The 21,826-nt window shown below is 40.9% G+C and overlaps 1 protein-coding gene across 1 annotated transcript in view; it reads left to right on the forward strand.

Moving 5' to 3' along the window:
- MOGAT1 (monoacylglycerol O-acyltransferase 1) overlaps positions 1-21,826 on the forward strand; it is a 41,344-nt gene that overhangs the window by 5,160 nt on the left and 14,358 nt on the right. Inside the window, exons 2-5 of the mRNA XM_011996040.1 lie at positions 12,279-12,457; positions 13,196-13,400; positions 18,253-18,427; positions 18,985-19,184. Coding sequence (XP_011851430.1) covers positions 12,279-12,457; positions 13,196-13,400; positions 18,253-18,427; positions 18,985-19,184 — 759 coding nt within the window. The remainder of the gene's footprint in view (positions 1-12,278; positions 12,458-13,195; positions 13,401-18,252; positions 18,428-18,984; positions 19,185-21,826) is intronic.

Here is a 21,826-nt window from a genome sequence, read left to right on the forward strand (position 1 = left end):
AATGGCGTGAACCCAGGAGGCAGAGCTTGCAGTGAGCTGAGATCGCACCACTGCACTCCAGCCTGGGTGACACAGTGAGACTCTGTCTCAAAAAAAGAAAAAAAAAAAACTTTGTGGGACTTTTGTACATGTTCAATAAAGTGACAACTGTGTATTTTAGTATCTAAAAATCAGGAACATACTTTTGAATTGTTTAAACACAATCCACAGAATTAAAAAACAAAGTCAGAAGCCATCCACAATTATACTAATTTTCAACTAAAATTTTACGCTTCATACCTGAGATATAACAGTCAATCTCTAGTAGGGGATACTGAAAATGATCTCAGAGTCTCATCCTGTTGTACTCTATTGGGAAGGTTTCTTGAGTAGATATGTGACTGGCCAAAGGTGGATACAACGAAAACCAGACCAGCAAGTACAAGTTCTACCACAGCTTCTGTAGTTTCCACTTTTTATGCTTTGTCAGTTAAAAGTGAACAATGAGAATTAAATACTTACCTTTACATATTTACAAGGTATGTTGTAAAGTATAATGCTTATAAACATATAAAAGTACTTATTGGCCGGGCGCAATGGCTCAAGCCTGTAATCCCAGCACTTTGGGAGGCCGAGGCGGGCAGATCACGAGGTCAGGAGATCAAGACCATCCTGGCTAATGTGGTGAAACCCTGTCTCTACTAAAAAGCCACCATGCCTGGCATATATATTTTAATGAAATCAGATAATTTTGAAGCAGCCTTGGCATTTCCTTTAAATTTGTCTGGAAATGATCATTGTGTTAGCTTAGGTGGAAAGGACTCACCAACCTAGTTAGTTAGGTGGAAAGGACTCACCAACCTAGTTAGTTAGGTGGAAAGGACTCACCAACCTAGTTAGTTAGGTGGAAAGGACTCACCAGCTTCTTGGTCTAAGGCTAACGTTTGTCTAAGGCTGGAAAGATACTAATGAGATGTAAACTGTAAGGAGAGAAAAAGAAGATGAGGGCTCTTCCTGGAGGCTGATAGCTAAAACTCAAAGGATTCTAGAAAATGACACAGTAGCGGCCTTTCTTGTCTTTTTCTTTCCGTGTGGGTTCTGGTGAAGAAGGAAGTTACTGCTCTTGAAATTTCCTTATAACTTGGACAAGTTAATGGAAAGTTTAAGCTACATTCATTCTATCCTTTGCCAATGCCTTCTGGGTATGCTGCCTTAAGTTGCCGTACTAACTCTGTCCTACCTGTGTTACTTGTCTTTAAAGATCCAGATCTGCTTTATGGCCAAATAAAATCATTGGAAACGCATCATAATCATTTACTCTGAGAATCTGTCTTTGAAATGTATAGATTTTTTTCCAAAACTGCCTCGCCCGTGACTCAAAAGTCCAACAGGAAGCCCTTGCCAGTCCTCGTATTCTGTTATCTCATGGCTCCAAACTCTTCTTGTTCTGCTTTATCTAAAATATCTAGCCAGCCTGCTGTGTTATCTATCACACAATGCTTTGCATAGGAATCTTAAGTGATTGGATCATAATCCATTAGCAAATAGGACTGGATTAACTGGATAGTGAGTGCTGACTTGCCCACACGCTTCCCCCACTGACCACCAGGAGCCAAGAGAATGTTGCTGAGCCCCAATTTTTGCAATTTTAATAAGTGTGTAGTGGTGTCTCATTGTGGCTTTAATTTGCATGTCCTCAATGACTAATGACCGTGAGCATCTTTTCATTTGCATAGTTGCCATCTGTATTCCTTGTTGAAGTATCTGTTTAAATCTTTTGTCTGGTTTTTATAGGATTTCTTGTTTTCCTATTGCTGAGTTTTGAGAGTTCTTGTATATTCTAGATATAAAGTCATTTATCAGCCATGAGCTTTGTATAGATTTTTCTTTCAGTCTATGGATTATCCTTTCAATCTCTTAACAGTGTCTTTTGAAGAGCGGAAGTTTTAATTTTGATGAAGTCCAATGTATCCATGTTTTTAATAGATTGTGTTGGATGTCATATCTTTAAAATCTTTGCTTAATCCGGCAAGGTGCGGTGGCTCACGTCCGTAATCCCAGCACTTTGAGAGGCCAAGGCGGGTGAATAACCTGAGGTCAGGAGTTCGACACCAGCCTGGCCAACGTGGGGAAACCCTGCCTCAACTAAAAATATAAAACTTTGTTGAGCGCGATGGCAGGTACCTGTAGTCCCAGCTACTCGGGAGGCTGAGGCAGGAGAATTGCTTGAACCCAGGAGGTGGAGGTTGCAGTGAGCTGAGATCACGCCATTGCACTCCAGCCTGGGTGACAAGAGCAAAAAACTCTGTCTCAATAATAATAAAAAAAAATTCTTCGCTTAATCCAAGGTCACAAAAATTTTCTTCTATATTTTCTCCTACCAGTGTTAATAGTTTTAGGTTTTCCATATAGATCTATGATCTATTTAGGGTTAATTTTTGTGTATGGTACACTGTCTAAGTCCTTTTTTTTTTTTTGCGTATGTATAATCCAATTGTTCAGCTCTTTTTTGAAAGATCACTGTCAGCTCTCTACTGCATTGCCCTTGTGCCTTTATCAAATACCAATTGTCCATATATGCATGGGTTTATTTCTAGACTCTTTATTCTGTGCCATTGATGCGTTTATCTATCTTGATGCCAGTACCATGTTGTTTTGATTGTTGTAGCTTTATAATAATTCTTGGAATCAGATATTCAAACTGATTCCAACTTCAAACTTTGTTAGTATTGTTGTTTTTCAGAGGTGTTTTGATTATTCCAAGTCCTTATAATTTCCATATGCATTTTAGGATCAGGTTGACAATTTCCACACCAAAAAAAGCCTCCTGGGATTTTGACTGGGATTGCTGTTTGAATGGAATTAGCTTATAATTTAATTTGTAGAAAACTAACTGAACTGATTACAGTATATATGTCCTAAAATCAAGAACATTTCTCTTCCATAGCCACAGTACAATTACCCAAATCAGAAAAATACTTCAGCAGTTCTCTTACTAAAGTCCTGTATAGCAAAGGAATCCACATGTTGTATTTAGTTGTGTTAAACAGAAATTATGGGCAGTCATTGTTTTGGACTGAGCTCCTGCACTAGGCTCCAGCAGACGTGAGCAAACCAAAGTGGAGTCACTCATCCTATGTGCCACATAATCAAATATGAAACTTCAAGGAAGCAGGAAGATCTCCAAATAGACCAGTTTTCCTGAGATCCAGTCTGCCTGAGTCAGTGTAATAAGGAAGTCGCCTTTGCGTTAACTTTTATAAAAAAGAAACCTGAAGTGACATGACAATAGCCAATTCACTTTTTCTTCCCTCTTGGTCTGTTTTCCTTGTTTCTACGTTACCCACTGTTCTACCATTACTCGGTAAAAGCTCTCCTATTTTGCAGAATGGAGGCTGCCCTGATTCATGAATAGTGAATAAAAGTCAATTAGCTCCATAACTAAATTTGCTGTAATTTTGTCTTTTCACATTATGTTGTCCTTTTAGTTCCTTTAATCTGGAAAATTTTGAGAAAGTGCATTTTAACATTACACAAGGGATTCTTGGGCTTTTGTAAACACTAGTGTGTCTCTTTTGTTATGGATTATCTCCATGGATTTCAGTTTGAGCTATACAAAGTATTTGTGTTTATGGAAACCTTCCTGAAATATTCAGAACATGGGGCTGGTTTCAACCAGATGTTTGCTATAATTTATTTGCCTTCTTCAGGCAAGGAAGTAGGTTCAAGATTGACTATGCTATAAAACAAGAAAAATGTATTTCCCTGTATGCAACACTTTTTAAAAGCAGTGTAGCATAAACCCACATATGAAGAAAACTAGGCTGCAAAATTCTGCAAAGGGGTCTGATGAGATTTGTCTTTTAGCACAACCCTTAAAAACTCTGGGAGGCAAGTTCTCTTAAAATAGAAACTTTTAAAATCAGAAGAATTTACACTTATATTCTTATGTTCCACAGATGGCACAGATAGGTATTTTAAAAATATAGTGTCTCTGGGAATAAGAAGGGAAAGAAGTGCTAATGGATTTTTGCTTGCCTCTGAATTTTACTTACTTTCTCCATACTATGTTAAATGGTTAAAATAAGTATGGAAACAGCTTTCATGCAGAAAAATATGAAAAATTTTTGGATGAGAATAGGAAGAAAGAATACATATACAAGTTAAAGTCTTAAATTATTTCTTAATTACGGTCATTATTTAATGCAAGTAGATAAACGTTCAATGGTTTTCACAATGTTTTGGCTGATGCAGGTTGTTCATGGAGATTTTATAGAACAATTTCACTTATTGTAAATAGCTAGGTGAGTGGAATGGAGTCAGAAAGGGTAGAGACAACAGAGGGAAAATCATTAATGTATGGGAATTGTCTGTGTAAGCGTTTAAGCTCTTTCCAGAAGCCACAGACCTGGCCACCACTCCTTGCCAAAAGTCTTCAATTCTTGGAAACTGAAAATTTACGTCCCTGATTTTGCTGGACCAACCCTTCTCCAACTCTCCAGACACCAACTAGGTATTCTATTGTTCAGTTCTGATGCTGTCTACCTGGAGCTAGGTCTCACAGGTGAAGAGCTCAATCTACAAGACTGCCCCAACTTTAGATGCCAACCACAAGTCCAGGTTGGCACTTGTGCTTCTTTCTGACTGGTTACAAATTGAGGATTTACACGACCTCCTCCTTGGACTCTGTCATTTGCTATGATGGCTCACTGTGCTCAGGAAAACACTTATGTTTGGCAGTTTATTATAATGGATATGATAAAGGATATAGATGATGAGGTACCTGGGTAGAGGTCTGGAAGGTTCCAAAGCACAGGAGCTTCTGTCCTCTTGGCGTTGGGGTACACCAATCTCTCAGCTTGGGATTGTGTTCACCAACCCAGAAGCTGTCTGAACTCTGGACTTTATGGAGCCTTCCTCATTTAGGCATGATCAGTTACTAACATGATCAGTCACTAACTCCATTTCCAGCCCTCTCCTCTCCCTGAGGATGGGAATGGGGCTGCAGGTTCCAAGCATCTAGTGACTGCTTAGTCTTTCGGTGACCAGCCACCATCCTGGAGTTGCCTCATTAGAAGAGTTGCCTCCTTAGAAGAAAAGACATTGCTGTCACTCAGGAAGTTCCAAGGGATTGGAAGCTCAGCATCAGGACTGGGGTTCAAATATTAGAACAAAAGATGGAAAGATGTACCTAGCACCCCTGTTGATCAGGAAATTACAACAGTTTTAGGAGCCCTAAGCCAGGAACTGGGGGCAGAGACCAAATATTATTATGTCACAGACATGGTACTTGGTACTTACAACTAACAATACTGCGTTATACACTTGTTTACACAAATGTTTGTTACGAGGGTAGACTGCATGTTAAGTGCTCTTACCATAATAAAATCAAAATTTTTGAAAACATATTCTTTTTTATCTAAATTTAGCAACTTTTTAGCATTTTGCCACATTTGCTTTCTGTCCCTCTCACCACATGCACACACACACATACAGACACACACACACACTTTGTTGTTGCTGCTGAACAATTTAGAAGAAACTAAGTTGTAAACATCATAACACTTGAATACTATAGCATGTATCGCCTGAAAACAAGAATTCTCTGTATAATCAAAATCCTACTATCATACCCAAGAAATGTATCAGGGATACGATAATCTTATTTAATACATGGTTTATATTCAAATTTCCTTAATTGTCTTCAACTTTTCCTTTAGAGGTAGACCAGTTCCTATAGCTTTTATTTGTTTTTAAAGATTTTATAAGGTTGATTTTTTTTAAACAGCCCAAGCCAGTTATCTCATAGAGTGCCCCCGCCAACCTGGGCTTGGCTTAGGTGACAGAGTGTATTTCCCGGTAGATCCTATGAGGAGGCATCATGTCATTTTGTCCCTTTATTGGTGGTGCTAAATTCGATGATCACACATACACTTTGCTGGAGCCCTACTTGTTTCTTTTTTTTTTTTTTTGAAACGGAGTCTCGCTCTGTTGCCCAGGCTGGAGTGCAGTGGCCGGATCTCAGCTCACTGCAAGCTCCGCCTCCCGGGTTTACGCCATTCTCCTGCCTCAGCCTCCTGTGTAGCTGGGACTACAGGCGCCCGCCACCTCGCCTTGCTAGTTTTTTGTATTTTTTAGTAGAGACGGGGTTTCACCGTGTTAGCCAGGATGGTCTCGATGTCCTGACTTCGTGATCCGCCCGTCTCGACCTCCCAAAGTGCTGGGATTACAGGCTTGAGCCACCGCGCCCGGCCAGCCCTACTTGTTTCAAACATGTAGTAAGTTTCCAGTGATGGGGGCATTGTGGCACTCTTCACAGTAGCCAAAGGTGGGAGCAACCCAAATGTCCATCAATAGATGCATGAATAAGCAGATTACAGTGTATGTGTATGTGGGAATATTGCTCAGCCGTAAAAAGGAATGAAGTACTGATAACACGCTACAACATGGATGAACCTCAAAACCTTGATGTTAAACAAAGGTCTACAAAAAACTGGATGTTAAACAAAAGTCTGCAAAAGGTCACATATGATACCATTCCATTCATATGAATATTGAGAGTGGGTACATCCATAGAAACAGACTACAGCCAGGTACAGTGGCTCACACCTGTCATCCCAGCAGTTTGGAAGGCTGAGGCAGGAGGATCGGTTGAGCTCAGGAGTTCAAGAGTAGCCTGGGCAACATGGCAAGATCCTATCTTTATGAAAAATACAAAAAGTATCCAAGTATCATGGTGCGCACCTCTAGTCCCAGCTATTTGGGAGGCTAAGGTGGTTGGATGACCTGAGCCCGAGAGGTCGAGGCTGCGGTGAGCCACGTTCACGCCACTGCACTGCAGCCTGAGTGACAAAGTGAGACCCTGTCTAAAAAAAAAAAAAAAAAAAAAAAAGAAAGAGACAGACTACAGATTGGTAATTGCCAGTGGTGGAGGGGAGGGAGGAATGGGGAGTAACCGCTTAATGGGTAAAGGGTTTTATTTTGAAATAAGGGGGATGTTTGGGAACTAGATGGTGGTAGTAGTTGTACAACATTGTGAATTAAATGCCACCAGAGTGTTCTCTTTAAAATCACTAGTTTTTTATGTTATGTGAATTTCACTTAAATTAAAAAAAAAGAAAAAGAAAAAAAGAAAAAAAAAAGGCCAGGAACAGTGGCTCACGCTTGTAATCCCAACGCTTTGGGAGGCTGAGGTGGGTGCATCACCTGAGGTCAGGAGTTCTAGCCCCCAGCCTGGCAAACATGGTGAAACCCCGCCTCTATTAAAAATACAAAAATTAGCCAGGCATAGTGGTGCGTGCCTGTAATCTCAGCTACTTAGGAAGCCAAGGCAGGAGAATCACTTGAACCCGGGAGGTGGAGGTTCAGTGAGCTGAGATCACACCATTGTACTCTAGCCTGGGCAACAGAGTGAGACTCTATTTCAAAAAAAAAAAAAAAAAAAAAAAGTGAGTGAGGGACAGCTTCCTCAACAATATGGAGAAAGTAGAATCTATGTGAGCTGAGTGAAAATAGAGTGTCATTGATAGGAAGCCGAGTTGTGGTTTTTAATCCAGAATATAGATAAATCAACTCAGCTAAAATTCAGGCCTCAAATTCAACTTGGTTTGTGAATCTAGACAACTTTTGAAGTTATCAACATGAGTTTTGAGAGCTGCACAATGTAATGGCGTAGACCTTTGTATCTTCCTCTTCTCTTTGAACTCCAATTTAGAAGAATCAAGTTACCCTGAATTGCTTACTGAGATAAAAATAGAAAATAGAGATTACCTAGTCACCTAGTTTTTATAGTGTTTTCTTCTTTCAATCCCACTTAGAATCAAAGGATTACATGATCAGGTGCAGTGGCTCACGCCTGTAATCCCAACACTTTGGGAGGCCGAGGTGGGCAGATCACCCGAGGTCAGGAGTTTGAGACCAACTTGGCCATCATGGTGAAACCCCGTCTCTACTAAAACTACAAAAATTAGCCAGGCATGGTAGCACCTGCCTGCAATCCCAACTACTCGGGGGGCTGAGGCAGGAGAATCCCTTGAACCCAAGAGGCGGAGGTTGCAGTGAGCTGAGATCATGTCATTGCATTCCAGCCTGGGCAACGGAGTGAGACGCTGTCTCACACACAAAAAAATACCAACAATCAAAGGATTACAAAACTATTGTGATGCTCTTTATGATTTGAAACAAAAAAAATGTATGCAGTGTCTAGAGTGGGAATTTAAATTAGAACAACTTCTTTGGATAGCAAAATATCAAAGTGTATCAGATGACAAAGATATTTCTGCTTAGCCATCCAGTATTTTACCTTTTTTTTTTTTTTTTTTTTAGAAAGAATCTCAATCTGTCGCCCAGGCCAGAGTGCAATGGTGCAGCCTTGGCTCATTGCAACCTCTGCCTCCTAAATTCAAATGATTCTCCTGCCTCAGCCTCCCAAATAGCTGGGATTATAGGCACCTGCCACCATGCCCAGCTAATTTTTGTATTTTTAGTAGAGACGGGGTTTCATCATGTTGGCCAGGCTTGTCTCAAACGCCTGACCTCATGATCCATCTCCTTCAGCCTCCCAAAGTGCTGGGATTGCAAGCGTGAGCCACCATGCCTAGCCGTATTTTACTTCTTATTATCTTATGGAAGTAAATCAAAATGTGGGGAAACTTTATGCAAGATTACATTTATAGAGAAAAATTGTTAGAATCACAGATGTTTAAAATGAAGAGAAGGGTTGAATTAGCACTGACAATCAATGGAATGTTGATCAGTCATTAAAAATAGCATTGTAATACCAAACAGCTAATGTGAAATAACTGTAAGTGATAAAATACAAAATTTAAAAAAAATGTGTGATCAGCCATATTAAAGAAACATAACCTGTTCATAGGGGAAAAAAAGTCCAAAAGGAAAATTTTAAAAGTAGTTTTTGTTGAGTGACAGGAACTTGCCTGATATCCTGTCTGCATCTACATTTTGCAGTCTCCAAATTTGTAATAGTAAAGAAAGTTATTATAACAGTGGCTCGCATTTGATGACCAGTAGTTCTGTGCCAGGCACTGTACACCCTTATGTTATTTATTCCCTTTGTGGCGTTTGGAAATATGAGCTGTCACAAGCCCATTTTACTGGCAGTGCAATTGAGGATCAAGAGCTCATAGAATTTGTCGCAGGTCGGAAAGCTAGTCAGTGGCAAATTCCGATTAGCAGTTCAATTCCAGACCTACATCTTAACTATTATACATGCAAAACATGTAATGAGCATTAAAGAGATATATAGCATGCATAGAAAATAGAGGTTATCTAGTCACCTAGTTTTTATAGTGTTTGTTTCTTCTTCTTCTTCTTTTTTTTTTTTTGAGACGGAGTCTCTCTCTTGTTGCCCAGCCTGGAGTGCAATGGCATGATCTCGGCTCACTACAAACTCCAGCTCTTGGGTTCAGGAGATTCTCTTGCCTTAACCTCCCAAAGAGCTGGGACTACAGGCGCCCACCACCACACCCCACCAATTTTTGTATTTTGAGTAGAGACTGGATTTCTCTATGTTGGCCAGGCTGGTCTCGAACTCCTGACCTCAGGTATCCACCCACCTCAGCCTCCCAAAGTGCTGGGATTACAGGTATGAGCCATTGCTCCTGATTGTGTTTTCTTCTTTGGATGCAAAACATGTAATGAGCATTAAAGAGATATGCAGCATGTATTCAGGTATTCAGAGTTCGGTTAGTGGAATATTGAATTAGTAGCTTGGGGACATTATTTTTGGATCTGTTCCTGGCTCACTCTGTGATTAAAATCAGGTCAGTTTGCTTTTGGTGTCAGTTTTTCCATCTTTGTAGAAAGGAAAACAGAACCTCCCACTTGCCTGCTTCTTTATGCTTATGAACCTGTTTATGCACCTGTAATAAGTTACTCTACATGTTATTACCATTAGCTGGAGGACAGTGTGGCTTTGTGAAAAAGTGCGTAGGTTTAAGGATTAGGCAGATCCAGCTGCAAATCATTTGGACACTCGAATTCCCTGAGCCTCAGTTTCTTTCTTTCTTTCTTTCTTTCTTTTTTTTTTTTTTTTGAGACGGAGTCTCGCTTTGTTGCCCAGGCTGGAGTGCAGTGGCACCATCTCGGCTCACTGCAAGCTCTGCCTCCTCCCGGGTTCACGTCATTCTCCTGCCTCAGCCTTCCGAGTAACTGGGATTACAGGTGCCCGCTACCATGCCCAGCTAATTTTTGTATTTTTAGTAGAGATGGGGTTTCATCATGTTGTCCTGAGCCTCAGTTTCTACAAATGTAAAATGGGGTAGTAACGTGTACTTTGGGGGTTGCAAGGAGGAATAAATGAGATGCTCCATATGCAGGGAAGGAGAATGGCTCTCCACTCAGTAACTGCTCTTTCCCTGCCCTGTTTCACTGTCGCTTACCTGATCAAACTTTGAGTACAAAAAAACGAGGCCCACGTAAGTTTCCTGTCATTTTTTTGCACATCTTACCAAAATAAACAGATAACTAACCAATAGTGGCAAATCATCAGTACTCAGATCTGGATAGAAGAAAGCAAAGGAAGCAAACTAGAATGATCCTGGTAGGAACGAGGGCAGAGGGCACTCTTTACAGCATGCTTTGGACGCATGGAAACTTTTCCAGCGGGTCCAGAAGGAAACAGGTACCCCACAGAGGTGTGGAGGACACATGCTCCCTTAACCTTTCCTCCAGTCTTTCAACCTTTAACCAACTCTGGAGAGAGCAGCAAGTCCGTTTCCTGACTGGGTTCAGTGATATATCTGAGAAATGTATTGATTTATATGTATCAAGAAATATAAATAGGCTAGGCGCGGTGGCTCACGCCTGTAATCCCAACACTTTGGGAGGCTGAGGTGGGTGGATCACTTGAAGTCGGGAGTTTGAGACCAGACTAGCCAACATGGTGAAACTCTGTCTCTACTAAAAAATACAAAAATTAGCTGGACGTGGTGGTGTGCGCCTGTAAATCCCAGCTACCTGGAAGGCTGAGGCAGGAGAATCGCTTGAACCCAGGAGGTGGAGGCTGCAGTGAGCCGAGATTGCACCCATGCACTCTAGTGTGGGCAACAGAGCGAGACTCCGTCTCAAAAAAAAAAAAAAGAAAAAATATAAATAAATGTTCTGTTTTTGGTAAAACATATATGTCAGTAGATATGTGTATATTCCAATAATAGATTAAGTCATTATTTATCTACTAACCACTTTGGTGGATAACTTGGGGACAGGGTTGTCTTTAACAAAGTTGGTTGGCAGTAGATAAGAGTTTGGGAGTGGAAACGAACCCCAGATTGGAGACTGCGGTGTGTTATAGAAGAGAAAGCAGTAACAGCACTCCTTAAAGTCATAGTAGCTGTCATTTAGTGAAGATTTACTATGTGCCAGGCTTTATGTCTTCATGTACATCCTCTTTCTCTTGTTAGCATGTTTCTCTTTTCATAATTTTTAAATTGTAGTATATAACATAGACATTTAAAAAACATATAGCTGAGCTTCACGTGTTACTTGAAGGTAACCATTCTTGTCAATACCACCCAAGTCAAGTTTTGACAGTTTTTGCCCCGTGTATTTTGAAGCTATGTTATTAGGCACATAAATAATTAGGATTGCTCTCTCATTATCAAATGTTGCAAGAAGTGATGCATGCTAAGATCTGAAGAGTCCCACCTTTGCTATTTCAGTCTCTGATAGTAGAGTTCCTGAAAATGAAGTTTGTTGCTAGAATAGGCCCTTTTTGTGGACACATGAATAATGGTTGCTCGGTCAAGATAGGAAGATAGGATTTCCTGTAGTAGGAAATTCTCCACATCCCTCCTGTCAGTGATGATCCTTCCATATATTCACAGAGGGGAGGTGATGTAAAGCTATGACTAAGTAGTTAGACTTTAAATTCAGACAGATCAACCACTTAAATGCTGTGTGGCTTGGGCAACTCAACCCCTCTATAAACTTCCATTTTCTCTTCTTTAGAAAGAACATTATGGCTCAGTGTTTCCTCTACCCATTCCTTCCACCTCGCCCTTCAATAATAAAAAGAGTACCATGGCTACTTTATTGGTATGTGGCTATATGAGGATTAAATAAAAATACCTTGGCAGGGTCCATAACACAATGCTTGGCATATAGTAAGCATCTAATAAGTGTTAAATAATACTATGTCATCACTGTCTTGTTGTATTACCTTACCTGAACTGAGGCTCGGTTTAACATATCTTGTATGTATTAATCCCCCTGCCGTGGACCACTGCAGCGAGCAGATACTAACGGACTCTGATTCCATGAGACTTTTTCTTTTCTTACAGGGCAGATGTCCATTGCAATCACTGTGATGCTGATCATACACAATTATTGGTTTCTTTACATCCCTTATTTGACGTGGCTTTACTTTGACTGGCATACCCCAGAGCAAGGAGGCAGGAGATCCAGCTGGATCAAAAATTGGACTCTTTGGAAACACTTTAAGGACTATTTTCCAATTCATGTGAGTACAACTGTTTTAAAAAGTATTATGTTGAGTTAGGAGAAGAGTGGAAATTTGTTTTCATCACATACATCTCAAGCTTCTTCTTCGGGGGGTGTGTCTTAGTCTGTTTTGTGCTGCTAAAACAGAATACCAAAGACTAGGTAATTTGTAAAGAAAACAAATTTATTTCTCACAGTTGTGGAGGCTGGGAAGGCCAATACCAAAGATGCTGGCATCTGGCAAGAGCCTTCCTGCTGCAACAGCCCACAGCGCAAGGTGGAAGGGCAGGAGAGGCCAAGAAAGAGCAAGAGGGGGTTGAATTCATTCTTTTATAAGGAGCTTACTCCCAAGATAGCAAACCCCCTTCTATGATAATGGCATTAATCCATTAACTGTGCTTTCATTCCTAATCACCTCTCATTAGGCCCCACCTCCAACACTGTTGCATTGGGGATTAAGTTTTTAAACACTTACTTTTGAGGGACACATTCAAATCATAGCAGGGAGAAAGGCTGCAATTTGGCTCCAATTACTAAATGAACTGTAAGCTGACTTGACAAAATCTAGAAGGTTGTATATAAAGGAATCTGGGCTCAGAAGATGGTTTAGAAATTTGGAAACAGCTCCAACCCAGGGAACAAAAATGAGTCATGTTCTCCATTGTCTCTTGACACAAAAACTAGTCCTTTTGTTTCTCATTGGAAAATAATAAGGGAATTTTCTTTTTTTTAAAATCTCGATATGAATGTGCCGTAGCTCATCAAAACTCAAGATTTGGATCCAAGTCACAACTATATATTTGGGTTTCACCCCCATGGAATATTGGCGGCTGGAGCCTTTGGGAATTTTTCTACAAATTATTCCGACTTCAAGGAGCTGTTTCCTGGCTTTACTTCATATCTTCACGTGCTGCCACTTTGGTTCTGGTGTCCTGTCTTCCGAGAATATATGATGAGCATTGGTAAGTGATGGCGGATCACTGCTTCCACAGTGCTTTGGGGTAGCAGGAGCACACACAACATTTCTTCTCAGGCCCATATGTGTTTCTGGTCTCTTAGAGTAAAACCTGTTCTATCCTCATCTGGCACTTCCTATGTGGTCTGGGTGTTTCCTGCCCTCCCCCACTGGACTGTAAGTGTCAGAAAGACACAAACTGCGTCTTCTTTTCTGTTCCATCCTAAGTATCCAGCACGGTGCCTGGAACATAGAAATGTTCAATGAATATTAACACAATGATCAAATAAAGTAATGAATGCATTTTGTGTATTCAGATGTAGAAGAAGAAATCATGGATCAAGTAAGTGACAAATCACACCCTTGGAGAGGCACCGTGCACGCTGTTACAAATACTAGAAATGGAAAATGTCTTTCGTTGTGTCTTGAAGTACCAGCAGTGATAAAACTAAACATATTCAACTTGCTGTCTTCCTAAATTAAAAATAACTTGGCTCAGAAATAAGAGTCCAGGCCAGGCGCGGTGGCTCACGCCTGTAATCCCAGCACTTTAGGAGGCTGAGGTGGGCAGATCTCTTGAGCCCAGGAGGTTGAGACCAGCCTGGGCCACATGGCAAAACCCTGTCTCTACAAAAAATGCAAAAATTAGCTGGGCATGGTGGCACACATCTGTAGTCCCAGCTACTCAGGAGGCTGAGGTGGAAGGATCACCTGAGCCTGGGAGGTCAAGGCTGCAGTTACTGGAGATGGTGCCCCTGCACTCCAGCCTGGGTGACAGAGTGAGACCCATCACAATTAAAAAAATAAATACAAAGAGACAAGAGCAGTGGCTCATGCCTGTAATCCCAGCACTTTGGGAGGCAGAGGTGGGCTGGAACACTTGAGGTCAGGAGTTCGAGACCAGCCTTGCCAACATAGTGAAACCCGTCTCTACTAAAAGTACAAAAATTAGGGCATGGTAGTAGGCGCCTGTAATCCCAGTTACTCAGGAGGCTGAGGTGGGGGAACTGCTTGAACCCAGTAGGTGGAGGTTGCAGTGAGCCAACGTTGTGCCACTGCACTCCAGCCTGGGTGACAGAGCGAGACTACGTCTCAAAAGAGAAAGAAAAAAAAAAGAATTGTTCATGGTTTTCTAGATTTTTATTACATCCTATTAATTTCTCAAGTGATTATTGTCATTATATACCTGGTAGGATATCATTAAGCACCCAAGGACCGGGATTCACGGCTGGATTTTCAGGTTCTGTTTGTTTTCAAAGTCCAGCCTGGTCCACAGGGCACACTAGAGGGCGCACTAAACCCTCCAAGCTATCCCGCATCTGGCCTGCAGAGGGTGCACTATCCCCCTCTTAACCACCAAAGGTTTGGAGGAGGGGAATCCCTTCTCTTCCTTGTTTTGTATACATTGTTTTAGAGTTTTATAAAACGAAGAACATTACAGGGAAAAATGTTTAAGTTTCACAAAAGCACAGAAACATATTTAAAGTGTTTGCTTATTCAAAGCATTGCCGCAGGTGAGTTTGAGTCGTATAGCTAAGAGCAGGTTGGGCAAACTCATGGCCCAAGAGATGTGGGTACCCCCTCTCCATGGCCATATCAGACGCATATACTCCATCTTAGAGTCTTTCTCCTTATAGTGCCCTTACAGCCACTGCAGTTTACTAGAGCTGGCTTTGGAGAGGAAACTTGTTTGCAATCACTGGTTTCTTCGTTTTTTGTTTGTTTGTTTGTTTTGTTTTTGTTTTTGAGACAGAGTTTCGCTCTTGTTGCCCAGGCTGGAGAACAATGGCGTGATCTTGGCTCACAGCAACCTCCACCTCCCAGGTTAGAGTGATTCTCCTGCCTCAGCCTCCGGAGCAGCTGGGATTACAGGCATGCTCCCCCACCCCCGGCTGATTTTGTATTTTTAGCGGAGACGGGGTTTCTCCGTGTTGGTCAGGCTGGTCTGGAACTTCCGACCTCAGTTGATCCTCCCGCCTTGGCCTCCCAAAGTGCTGGGATTACAGGCGTGAGCCACTGTGCCCAGCAATCACTGGTTTCTGACATCATGAATTATTTTCTGTGGTACAACCTTCATTTCCCTAAAAGGTAAATAGAAATATTCAAACTTGCAGCCAGTGGAGGTTTGGACTATCCTTGTCTCTAAGTCTAGAGAGTTATCTATACTTCCCAGAACCAGATTCCTAGGAGAGCCCTTGGTCCAAGGCTGCCCCTCTTGACTGTGCCTGCCCAGGTGGCTGCCTCTCTGGGTGTGAAAGACTGACAGACATAGGCACCAGACCACATGTAGTAAGGAACCGTAGGGCTTCAGAGGGCCTTTGCTGACAGCACTCTGTTTTGCTCTTACGCAAGAGGATTCTGCATCTGTGAGTCCTTTTAAATCCCACCTCCAACCCATTCTTCTTGTCCCATTTTGTATGTATCTATACCTATCAGGTGTCAGCCAGAGCCAACTGTGTTTCAGGTTCATGCTCCTTTCTGTTTACCCCTTAAGCCTGGACAGGTAACAGGATCAGATCACAACAGCCATATATACCATACAGAGAACTTTAGGTTTTATCTTGTAGATAAGCCATGGGGAACTTGGAGGGATTTTGAGCAAAGGAGGGATCTGACGGATTTGGTGTAATAGAAAGATAATTCAGGTAGCAGCTTCGAAAGTGGTTACAGGCAGGTAGGCCTGGAGACTGATGATGGAAGGGGCCTGTTGGGTGATGAAGGGAGAGGTGATAAGGGCTAAGCTAACAGTGGCAATGGCACTGGAGATACGGAAGAGAAGATTAATATCAAAAATATCTGATAGAGTCACTAAGACTTAGTGATTGATTCATCCTCATGAAGGCAGCAACTGTATTTTGTCATTATTATGAACATCTAGCCCTGTACCTGGCCTGTAGCAAATGCTCAATAAATGCTTTCAAATGAATGTGGTGGCTAAGAAAGGAGAAGGTGGCTACATATGGAAGAAGCTGTGTTTTGACCAGGTAGATGATGGTCCCATTCACCTTGATAAGTAATGTTGGAAGAGGGACCACTTTGAGGGAGAATTTAATGCATTTGGTTTGGAGACGTGTAGTTCGAGGTGTCTTAGAGCTGTCAATGTAGATATGTCAATTGGGCAATTGGAGATATGAGCCTGGAACCTCAGGAGGAAGATCTCCTGACAGATGGGTTTGGGAGAACTCAGCACACATACATGGTATTTGAATCCATGGGTGTAGATGAGGTTAGAGGACAAGAGAGATAAGGAAGGATCCCTAAGAAATAACAGCATTGAAGGATGGCCTGAAGACAAGGAACCTGAGGGAAAACTGAGAAGTGACCAGAGGCAAGCTAGGAGAGCCAGGGGTGTGGAAACCCAAGAGGCCCTTTTCCTGGTGGAAGAGATGCACCCAACTCTCACTCAGGTTCACACAGAGCAGAACGGCATGCCTTGACCTCAGTGAAGGTTCAAACCCATCTAGGCAGCCTCAGGCTCTCCACCTCTAACCCAGCATCCTCTGCCTCTTAAGAGGGCAGTGGGTCATTCAGAATCCTGTCATAATTCCTCCTATAATAGAAACCCAGAGTAAAGTTAGCATACCATTTTCTTCAAGAGATGAGATATGCTATGTCTTTATAAAGCCTGTCTAACACATTCTGTTATGACTACATAAAAATGGATAAAACCCAGAATGGAAAGACACATAAGACATTAAAAAGTGATTATTTCTGAAATGTAGTTCAAGAATGGTTTGTATTTTTGTCTTTATTCTTTCCTATATTTTCCTCAGTATGCAGAACATGTGAAATCTGAAAAGGAATCTTTTAAGTTATTTTTACATGGGAAAGCCTGAAATACAGACTGAACAACTATCGAACTGTTTTAAATGAACAATTTACCAAAGGCAGACTATCCATATTGGAAACATGTAGAGATCTGGCAAGTGATCTAGGTTGTCAAATGTCTTGATTTTTTTTTTTTTTAACCACTTTGTATTAGTTCATTTTCACACTGCTGATAAAGACATACCAAGACTGGGAAGAAAAAGAGGTTTGAAAGACTTATAGTTCTACATGGCTGGGGAGGCCTCATAATCATGGTGGAAGGCAAGGAGGAGCAAGTCACATCTTACATGGATGGCGGCAGACAAAGAGAGAGCTTGTGCAGGGAAACTCCTCTTTATAAAACAATCAGATCTCATGGGACTTATTCACTATCATGAGAATAGCATGAGAAAGACCTGCCCCCACAAGTCAGTTACCTCCAACTTGGTCCCTTCCACGACATGAAGGAATTGTGGGAGTTACAATTCAAGATGAGATTTAGGTGGAGACACAGCCAAATGCTATCACATTTATATTATAAATCCAGGTTTGGAAAATAATGATCCATATAGAATATCTGAAAACAGGCCATTGTATATTCAGAAAATCCACTGCAGCCTCTTGGAGAATATACTTTTTGGTTCTGTGTAAAACTTCGCCAGGATAAATATCAAGGCCACCACATACAGCTGTGCAGGTTGTGCACTGAACAACTCCAGGGGCAGGGGATCCTTTTACTTAGAATGCAATATAAATGGTGTCCTGTAGGGTTCGGCAGTGCACAACCTACCTAAACAAACAAGTGGTAAACCTACTAATGACTGAATGGCATTTTAAAGACCTAGCCCACTACCTGCCAAAAGGTTAACTTATTAATAGAATACATTACTAAAGATTTGACTCTGAAAAATTACAAACTTACAAAGTGCTCCAAAGGTAAGCAGTGTAGGAAATTTTGTTAAATGTTTACTATTGTCATGGAATATTATGATAAAACATTGTAATTTTTTAAAAAAGGATAACTAGTTACACTGTTTGTTTTATTCACTAAGGGCTAGTTTCAGTTTCCAAGAAAAGTGTGTCCTATGTGGTAAGCAAGGAAGGAGGTGGAAACATCTCTGTCATTGTCCTTGGGGGTGCAAAAGAATCACTGGATGCCCATCCTGGAAAGTTCACTCTGTTCATCTGCCAGCGGAAAGGATTTGTTAAAATTGCTTTGACCCATGGGTAAGTGGCTTTTTTTTCTTTTATAAAGTAGTGGGTCAGCAAAGTAAAGACATTATTAAACAAATCACGAAGAAGTAAGGTGATTTTCTAGCCCGTAAAGACCTCCTCCAAATCCATCTGACAGTAAAAACAGGTGTGGATGTTCTTGGGGAATGGAATATGACCTTTTTACGACAGTAGCTCAATGCCATGACATTCAGCAATTTAACTTAACTCTAAAAGCAAAACAACGAGAACAACAATAAACACCAACATTCTATACACACAGAGTAATTTTCCAGCCAAATCAACAGTGGCCAAAGCTATAGATAAAAGAGAAGCTTCCTGGAACCCTAATTTTCTATAGAATAAAATCCCATTAAGGCTAGCCTGCTGAAATTCCTCCCTAAAGAATGTTAAGTTTAAGACAGTTTCAATGAACGTGAAGTTAGCAATACAGGAAGGCTTGGGCACGTTTAAACATTTTTTCAGGATTTGTTGCAAGAGTCAGCTAAACAAAATAAATTATTTGAATCCTTTTCATGGAATATTCTCACCCGTCCCCTTTGTTGTTGCAGTGCCTCTCTGGTCCCAGTGTTTTCTTTTGGTGAAAATGAACTGTTTAAACAAGTTGACAACCCCGAAGGCTCATGGATTAGAACTGTTCAAGATAAACTACAGAAGATCATGGGGTTTGCTTTGCCCCTGTTTCATGCCAGGGGAGTTTTTCAGTACAATTTTGGCCTAATGCCCTATAGGAAAGCCATCCACACTGTTGGTATGTACATAAAACGACTACAATTATTAGCTTACTTTAAGCAATGTTTCTTGTTATTGATTGAGATGCTAATGCAAGGGAAGTGGCTTTGAGTAAGAACTTCCTGAAATAATAATCCTGTAGATGTCATCTGAGTTTTGTTTCTGGTATTCCTTTGATTTATGAAATGACTACATTTTCCACTAGAATAGGAATTGATTACTTTCAAGAATACTGCTATTGAATTACAAGTAAAATCCAATTTTCAAAATAAAGTTTCTAATACTCTATAATGAATCTGTTTCTCTGTGCCAGCTGATTATAATATATCAATTCTTTGATGACAAGTTATACCAGAGTTTATGGAGAGATGAAAATTTCTGTGTGATAAGTGTCCTCATTATGTTCAGTTCACATAGGCATCAGTTTCTATAGCAAAAGCTTTTTTTTTTTGCAGCTAGCTATTTTATATATATTCTGCTATTCTGCTATAGACTCATTTTATTTTTTTTATTTCCATAGGTTTTTGGGAAACAGGTGGTATTTGGTTACATGAATAAGTTCTTTAGTGGTGATTTCTGAGATTTTGGTGCACCCATTACCGCAGCAGTGTGTACTCTACCCAATATGTAGTCTTTTATTCCTCACCCCTCTCCTGCTCTTTCCCCCGAGTCTCTTTTTTTTTTTTTTTTTTTTTTTGAGACGGAGTCTCGCTCTGTTGCCCAGGCTGGAGTGCAGTGGCCGGATCTCAGCTCACTGCAAGCTCCGCCTCCCGGGTTCACGCCATTCTCCTGCCTCAGCCTCCCGAGTAGCTGGGACTACAGGCGCCCGCCACTGCGCCCGGCTAGTTTTTTGTATTTTTTAGTAGAGACGGGGTTTCACCGTGTTAGCCAGGATGGTCTCGATCTCCTGACCTCGTGATCCGCCCGTCTCGGCCTCCCAAAGTGCTGGGATTACAGGCTTGAGCCACCGTGCCCGGCCCATTGTATCATTCTTAATGCCTTTGGGTCCTCATAACTTAGCTCCCACTTATGAGTGAGAACATATGATGTTTGGTTTTCCATTCCTGAATTACTTCACTTAGAATAGTGGTTTCCAGTTCCATCCAGGTTGCTGCAAATGCCATTATTTCATTACTTCTTATGGCTAAGTAGTAGTCCATGGTGTTTATATACATATATATAACAATTTCCTTATCCACTCAATGACTGATGGGCATTTGGGCTGGTTCCATATTTTTGCAATTGCAAATTGTGCTGCTATAAACATGTGTGTGCAAGTATATTTTTCGTATAATGACTTCTTTCCCTCTGGGTAGATACCCAGTAGTGGGATTGCTAGATCAAATGGTAGCTCTACTTTTAATTCTTTAAGGAATCTCCACAGTTTTCCCTAGTGGTTGTATTAGTTTACATTTCTACCAGCAGTGTGAAAGTGTTCCCTTTTCACCACATCCACACCGACATCTATGATTTTTTGAATTTTTGATTGTGGCCATTCTTGCAGGAGTAAGGTGGTATTGCATTATGATTTTGATTTGCATTTCCCTGATCATTAGTGATGTTGAGCATTTTTTCATATGTTTGTTGGGCATTTGTATCTCTTCTTTTCAGAATTATCTATTCATTTCCTTAGCCCACTTTTTGATGGGATTGTTTGTTTTATTCTTGCTGATTTGTTTGCATTCCTTGTCAATTCTGCTGTTAGTTAGACTCATTTTAGTTTAAAAAGCTGCATGTTTGGGAGAATCCAGTTGAGGGAGGAGGGTGAAGACCATGTTGATAAAAATACTGAGGAGTTGGCCAAGTGACCATGTTGATAAAAATACTGAGGAGTTGGCCAAGTGTGGTGGCACACACCTGTAATCCCAGCATTTTGGGAGGCTGAGACAGGAGGGATGCCTGAGCCCAGAAGTTCGAGACCAGACTGGCAACAAAACTGGACCTCATCTCTACTAAAAACTTTAAAAATTAGCAGGGCACCATGGCATGTGCTTGTAATCCCAGTGTTTTGGGAGGCTGTGGCAGGAGGAGCACTTGAGCCCAGGAGTTGGAGGTTGGAGTGAGCTATGATTGCACCACGACACCATAGCCTGGGTGACAAAGCAAGACCCTATCTCGAAAAACAAAAACAAAAACCCAGGAGCAAAGTATTTAGCTCCTCAGATGGGAAGAGGATTGGAGAGCTAAAATGAGATAGTGCTGAGCCAGGCACTAATGGCAGAATTACTAAAACTATAAACTTATTATGAAACTGGAAGTAATATGTTCACCATGGATAGCTCATTAAGTAAAATTCAAATATAGTCAAATACTGTTTTAGATCTGTTTCGCTAGGCTAGGATTTTACTACCGTCAGTTTATAAGTGCTTTCCATTTAATGTGCAATCACATGACTTTTTTTTTCACAGTATTTACACTTATTATTATTAAATCTTAAGTATCTGAAAGGTATAAATATGGGTCAAATGGAGGAAAATAGGAACTGAAATCAAACTATTACAGATGCATGTGAAGAGTGACTGTTTTTCTGTTTTCCAATTTCTCTGAAGGGAATATGGAGGAGAGTAATTTTGATATGGAACTGAATTGGGGATATATTTCTTTCCTGGGAGAAATTCCTATGGAAGGGAGACAATTTTTATCAGAATTTTTTTTTTTTTA

Source organism: Mandrillus leucophaeus, unplaced genomic scaffold (assembly GCF_000951045.1).
Source record: "Mandrillus leucophaeus isolate KB7577 unplaced genomic scaffold, Mleu.le_1.0 Scaffold1135, whole genome shotgun sequence".
Taxonomy (NCBI): domain Eukaryota; kingdom Metazoa; phylum Chordata; class Mammalia; order Primates; family Cercopithecidae; genus Mandrillus; species Mandrillus leucophaeus.